This window comes from Equus caballus, chromosome 4, assembly GCF_041296265.1.
Source record: "Equus caballus isolate H_3958 breed thoroughbred chromosome 4, TB-T2T, whole genome shotgun sequence".
Lineage (NCBI taxonomy): Eukaryota > Metazoa > Chordata > Mammalia > Perissodactyla > Equidae > Equus > Equus caballus.
The window spans coordinates 87,833,566-87,840,774 of NC_091687.1; the positions used below are offsets into that span (position 1 = coordinate 87,833,566).

Here is a 7,209-nt window from a genome sequence, read left to right on the forward strand (position 1 = left end):
ACTGGAGTGGAGCCCAGCTGCTCGTTAATTAATTCTCTGATTCCAAACACAGACCATCCCTGAATGTACACACAACATTTATCTGGATTTTTATTTCAAAAAGGCTCTTTCAGGGGGTATAGCCGGTATAAGGTAAAACAGGTTTTTGAACCTTTTGGTATAGTTTATAAATGGTATTAAGATGTCCAAATTCATTGTGAGAACATGAAGGGAATTAAACTATTAACTTTAGCAAATATACAGCCTAAGACAGATTTAGCCAAATAGGAGGAGAGGGGAAAGGAAGCACCTAAAACAGTTCATGCTGGCTCAGGGGCTCATGGACATGGCTGTCCCTGCCAAAGCTATAGCGACCATTGGCAGAGAGAGAAATTCTTTCAAACTCATGTGGGGCCTACTAAATGTTTTATTTGTTTTTCTTTGTCTCCCATTTTGAAGGTGTTTTCGTAGTTTGTCCTAATGCAGAATGTGTCACCTCAGAACACATCCTCAGTAGGAAAACAATGTTACTGAAAAGGAAAAGGATTGTTAGCCACACACTAGAAAATCAGCCGTACTTGTTTATAGTTGCCTTGTGTGTGGAAATCGATTCTCCAAGTGCTGTGAATGCTTCCACTTAGAAGTAGAAACTGATGGTTGTTGCAGTGGCCTTTGGAGTGTTCTGAAGTCAACCAGCTGGAACAGGGGCTTTGTAGGTAGGAAGGGAATAACAGGAAAATGGGAAATTGACCCCCCAAATTCCATCACTCTTTCCCATCTGTGTTCTGTGTTGTTAGTAGTTTGGTTTTTGACCGAGAAAGTAGAAATTTCCTTTAATGGAAAATCCTAGTTGATGTAAATAGGCCAATATGGCTCTTTAGTTGGGGCCAACTTGGCTAGAAGAGACAGTAGAAACTTCTGTTTTCTGGGAGATGTCAGACTCATCTGTCATGGCCTTGCCACACACCATCTCCATGATGCAAGCTCGGAACTGGAGGGAAAGGGCAGAATTGGAGATAGCCCCCTTGGCAGACGGTACAGAGGAGATAACGTCAGGAAGTGTGGGGAAAAAAGATTTCATTCTTTGTATCCCAAAAACCTTGAACAGCGCTCACACCCAGGATCTCCTGTGGTTTTGAATATATCTTTCCAATCCTGAGAGTTAGCTAGATTCCAGTCTAGGACTACTTACTATTCCTGGGTCTACAATAATAGTCCCTACACATTCTGGCTAACTCGGAGGCCCCGCTGTTGGGAAACCTCACAAGAGGTGCCTCCCAAGAGGACTGTCCAAAGCAGCCCCAGAGCAGGTCTGCCCACCCACCCCAGCATTGCTAGAAGGTGCTCCCGATTGGGAAAGGACTGCCAATGCTGTTTCCATCCAGGAGGCTTCATGTTAGTTTTGAATCTATCTCTGGGATCGAGGAAACAAAATAACTATTAATAATTTTCAAAGCAAGGTGTTGGCCCTAGAAGAGAGGAACTCTCCTAGATTCATCTGAGTTTGGGTTTTTTATTAGCTCAGATTCAGGATTTGAGATATGAGGCCACCTGGTACCTTCAGATGATAAGCTGTTTTAGAGACTTATGCATATGTTGTGATTTCTGTGCTTCACATATGCTCTTTCTGGCTAGAAGTTGGAAGGGAAAGGATTAAGAACTGAAATGGAAGGACTAGAAATTTAGGGGAACTATTGATCTATCAGTTTTTTAACAAAATGGAAAACTTCTCATCCTGCCCTTTGGAGCAACTTGATTTTTATGGTCTAAGTTCCATTTTCCCTGGGTTCCATTATCTTGCCTCTATGATTTCACCTTCCTCCCTCTGCTTACCAAGGGCTTCTCAGCCTACTGAGGGTTTCTATGGTTTTCCCTGTTCACCCCTAGAAACCCTTTCAGTAGAGTCCAAGGTGCTCTGAGTTAAAAGTCAGTGGTGAGAAGAATCAGGTCTTATGGACTAAGGTCTCAGGAATGTAAATAGAGAGTATTACCTGCTTATTCATGAAGCAGTAGATGATGGGATTGTAGACACAAGAACTCTTGGAGAAGAAGGCAGGAATGGTGACAAAGCGTAAGTCCAGCCCGTGGTTAGGGTTGTTGACCATGTACATGGCAAGGGCAGCATAGGGCACGTAACAGACACAAAAGGATCCCACCATCACCACAACCATGCGGCTCACCTCCCGCTCAGCCTTCTGGGTCGTAGCTGACTCCTGCTGCTGGGCTGCAACCTGGGCAGAGCACAGAGAGAACATCACGCCCTCTTCCTAGCCCTCAACTCCCAGGTCTCTGGATGCTTTTCTACCAGGTAGCATCTGGGCCAATTGCCTCTCTTCTGTCCCAGCGTCTGGCCTAGTCCCTCGACTCTCCTTCCTTGAGGAAGGTGAGATGGAGGTGGCTCTCTGGTCTGTGACATTGGAAAGGATCACGTGCATCTCTTGACATGTATATTTGAGCAGGGATTACTCCACCTTATTCCTCATTCCATCATTGTCCCTGCCCCAACTTCCTTCACTACTTTTAGATATCCCATTACCTGGCTATGGACATCTCGAGATGTCATGTTCTAGAACACTCACTCTTACCTCTCACCTGGAGCCCCCTGACCCCCTCCTCCCTGACCCTCACAAAACCCACTCACAGCTCTGAGGGCCCCCAACAACTGAGAGTAGGAGAAGCAGATGAGGGAGAGAGGTACAATGAAGCAGAAGATGAAGAGGAACCAGCTATAGTACTCGCTGCGATATTTGGTGCCCACGGTGTACCAGTCAGGGCCACAGGAACACTGCAGGCCCTCGGGGATGAACCTGTAAGGGACCAAGCACTTACCCAGCGAACAAGAAAGACAAGCACTTGCTGACCGCAGGCTCACCACAAGAATTAGTGGAGTGGGAGCTGAGATTCCCAGATTGTGTTCTCCACTTAGATCCCCAAGGATGCCCAACGACTGAAGGCAGGGAGGATTTTCTGTCCTCACCAGCAGAGGTTATAGCAGTTCCAACTGCAGAGTAAACTTTAGCACTTATCTCCCAGAGCCCTTTCCCTCACCTACTCTGCCAGCTCTTTAAAAAGTAGAGGTCAGAGACTAAAAGGTTATACCCAACTCTCCACCCACACCAACCTGAGCTGGCTGTTAGCACCACTGTCCTGCACTCACCGGCTCCAGCCAAAGAAGGGTGGGATGGAGACGCTAATACCAATGATCCAGGTAGCCAGGACCACCATCAGTGCGTGCTTGGAGCTGAAGCGGAAGTTGCCAAAGGGTTTACAGATGATAATGTAGCGTTCAAAGGCCAGGAAGGCCAGTGACCAGCCTGTTACCAGACCTGTGGTGAAACAGGAGGATAATGGGGTAGACAGTCCTGTGCAGCCTGGCAGGTGGAGTAGAATACAGACAGGGTGGAGCAAGCACGGAAGACATGGAGTAGAACTTATGGTTGGAGTAGAGTTTGGGACTCAGTCAAACTCTAGTCTGGGCTACTTTGTACCCGAGTATTCAAAAAAGCATCAAACTCCTCTCCCCCAAACTCCTCCTTAGGGACCTGCTCTAACCCAACAGCCTGGTCCCTGGTTCCAATCCTGGAGCAGTATCCTTTGCCTCCCCCCAGCCCCCTTCCCCTGCAGTACCTGCTACAGTGCCCAGGAAGCTCTCAAAAGCACAAACATGGGGGCCAAAGACGAAGTATCCATGACAGCTGTTAATGAAGACGATGAGGACAGAGAAGATGCAGACAAGGAAGCCCCCCAGGGACACGTTGACCAGAATATAGTTGAGGGGCTGCCGCAACTTTTTGTAGCGCAATGTCGCCACCAGCACCAGGCTGTTAAGTGGCATCCCTACAAGGAAGACAATGCCAAGGAAGGCTGCCTGGAGGCGGAAGGCCCAGACAGGTGCGATGTGGTACTGAGGCCCATCCCACGGCCTCACCGAGGAGATGTTCTTGTACAGAAAAAATTCCTCCTCCTCTGACATTTTGCTCATAGGATGTCCCCCACCCCTTCTGATTCCTCTTATAGATTATCCTCCCACCACTGCTTCTCCCTGACCCAGACGAAGAAGCCCTCCTCCAAAGCCACTTTTGGACTCCCTGAATGATCAGTACTGATCCTAAGCCTCCTAAGGACAAAATTTGGGATTAAAGATCCCCAAGCCCCCACCTAAACCTCATTTTGCGGCCCCAAAGCCGATTGTGTGTTCTTCAGAGGATAAAAGATTGAGCTCAAAGAATCTGGAAGGGCAATATGGGTGCCAGAATGAACAGGCTCACTGGGGCCTGTGAGACGCTGACCCATATTTAATAAAGATGCTTCCACTGCTTTTTTTTTTTTTTTTTTTTTTTTTGTCATTTGAATGGAGCTGTTGAGGTCAGCCATCTCCATTTGGCTTCTGACAGCACTACATCCTATAGGTTTCTGTGCCCCAACTGTCCCTTTGTGGAAGGTGCCCTCTAAGTCTCCCTCTCCGGAGATCTTGGACTCTCAGCCAGCCTGGAAACCAGCCTCAGGCTGCAGGAAGGGGCAGAGAATGAGGAGCGCCCTGGGAGCTTAGTAATAGCCTTCATGGCACAGTGTAGTGGCAATGTGGCAATGCCTAGAGGTCTAAGGCATTGCAGGCTGCCTCTGGTTCCTCACGTTGAGTCTCCCCAGAGAGCGTACCTTTCCTACTCAGACCTCCTCCAGCTGGGTTGTGGTTGGTTTGGTTTGCTCACACTGTGCCCCTCTCATGTTCATGCCTGTCCCTGCCCTTAGCTCAGCAGTGCCCAAGCTCCCACAGTCTTCCTCCTATCTGCTCATCCAAAGCCTGCCCTGCCTTCACAGCCTAATTCGCAAAGACCTCGCCTGTGAAGCCTGCCCCTATGATGCCAGCTCTGCTCTAAGCTGCACCTGCACTTAAGCTCAACACCATACTTCAGCCTTCATGGATGGGTCTTCTTCCCCACCTCAGTAGACTATCAAAATGTAGACAAAAGTGACACAGCTTAAACATAGATAAGTTAAAAGTGAAAGGATGGCCCAGTAATAATGGCAGAGTAGTTTGCATCAAATGAATCCACCCCATAGGTTAAAAATTGTAAACTCTGGACAAAATATGAAAAACAACTACTTGAAAGCACTGTAAAGTACCCCCAAAGCAGGCAGAAACTGAAAGGACTCGACTTGAATGAAGGGAACTAGCTACATTTAAAAGGATTTTTTCCTGAGAACACTCTCCAGTCTGAACGGCAAGGAGCAGCTGGAACTCAAGCAGAAAGCCCAGCCTTGATTGGCTTGAAGAGTCAGGGGACAGGGTCTGGGGCTCCAGAGCAGCCGCAAATTGAAGGCAGGTTTCCTGGGATGAAGGAAGCCACAGAAGGGGTAGCCGTCAAATCTGTGTATAAACTCCCCCCAGTGCCTAGGCTGACTGCTGGGCTATGCACGGAGGAATCTCCAAGGGGCCCAGCAAACACTGGAACGGGAGGTCTGAAAGCTGAGCAGAGCTTTTGGCTGCTACCCACTGCAGCACAGAAAGAATTTGAGGGGCCGGCCCCGTGGCCAAGTGGTTAAGTTCACATGCTCCTCTTTGATGGCCCAGGGTTTCACCAGTTCGGATCCTGGGTGCGGACATGGCGCCACTCATCAGGCCATGCTGAGGTGGCGAGCCACATGCCACAGCCAGAGGCACTCACAACTAGAATATACAACTCTGTACTGGGGGGCTTTTGGGAGAAGACAAGAAAAAGAAAAGAAGATTGGCAACAGATGTCAGCGCAGGTGCCAATCTTTAAAAAAATTAAAAAGAATTTGAATTTGATTCCCACCCAGTTAGAGGAGCTGGGCCAACACTTCAGGCTTTCCATTTAAAACTCCCAAAGGCCACACTTTAGGACTAAAATCTACGTCCCTTGAACCCTGAGCTAGAGGAGGCTTGATGGAGACTTGTTAGCCATCTCTGAAAGACTGACGTTTTCATGCACATGTGCCCACACCCACACACACACACACGCACATTCCACGCAGACACTCACCCACAGGTAGGATTCCTGGCAGAGATTCCTGGTGAGAGCCAGCTAAGGGTCCAAGAATTGCAAGGCCACTTGGTCTCCACCTGGTTGCCTGAGTCAGCACATCCCTTGGCCTGGGCAAGCCTTTAGGACCAGGGCCGGAGGCCGTCCCTGAAGGCAGTGTTTAAGGTGCCTATCCCTGGGCAGGGCAGTTGGCTGTGTTAGCCTGGGCTGAATGGAGTGAGTCAGCCTCAGCTCTCTGTAGGGTTCTATCGAGGTGTCTACCTCTGCAAATGGTTCTGACAGGAGTCTTCAAGGGTAGCCCCTGGGCTTGGGCTGCCAGCCCAACAGATGTAGGTCAAAGACACCCCAGGCCCTCTCACTCCCACTACCCAGGCCAGGTGGCTATATCTTTGACCTCTCCAAGTACTGTCCTGACGCATTCCCAGACAGTCCCTACCCACGCTACTCCAGCCCACATCAGAGGGAGGGGCAACGGGCCCAATCTGGGGCCCACCCAGCCCCAGCTAAGAGGGGGCAGATGCTCCCTGAGGGGCTCAGCCCAAAAAGAGCCTTACCCAAGCATAGAGACTCACTGGCACCTAAGCAAAGGACAAAGAATTTCCAGAGTCATTGAAGCCATAAAGTAGGAGGAAGGGAGATTTGGAGGAAGGGGCTTGTGGTAAAGGACGAGGATAATGAGATAAAAACTGGAGACATTTTAAGTGCATTTAGTATGTATATATATAGTGCCCTTTTCAGATTTAAAGTCACTTCATTAATTTACGAACAAGATAATACACTAAGGCTTTACAGAAGGTCATGTTAGGTATATTTAGAGCAGGATTTCTCAACCTCAGCACCACTGACATATTGGATCAGACAATTCTTTGTTGTGAGGTGGCTGTCTTATACATTGTAGGATGTCTAACAGTATCTCTGGCCTCTACCCGTTAGGTGCCAACAGCACCACCACCACCCCAGTCAAAATAACCAAAAATGTCTCCAGACACAAATGTTGCCTGAGAGGCAAAATCGGCCCCTGCTCCCGTCCCCTCCAGTTGAGAACCGTTGATTTGGATTTAGACTTACAAACGCCCAGAACTGAATGGAAAACAGTCCATAGAAAATCTGTTTTTCCGATCATTCTAATTGTCCAGAAAAAAAGGAAAGTCCTAGAAAAAGAGGATATTTTCTAAGTAGTTCCAGAGTTTATTTTTTCCTATTCTCTTTAGTAGTGCCTTCATTT

General features: G+C 48.4%; 1 protein-coding gene across 1 annotated transcript; it reads right to left on the reverse strand.

Annotated features, from left to right (window-relative positions):
• Positions 1-66: 66 nt before the first annotated feature.
• OPN1SW (opsin 1, short wave sensitive) lies at positions 67-4,067 on the reverse strand. The gene is made up of 5 exons (XM_001502735.6): positions 3,607-4,067; positions 3,137-3,305; positions 2,621-2,786; positions 1,971-2,210; positions 67-970 (listed from the first exon to the last, which is right to left on the reverse strand). Exons 1-5 carry the CDS (start codon positions 3,959-3,961, stop codon positions 857-859), a joined length of 1,044 nt encoding a protein of 347 aa, XP_001502785.2. The 5' UTR covers positions 3,962-4,067; the 3' UTR covers positions 67-856.
• Positions 4,068-7,209: the final 3,142 nt, after the last annotated feature.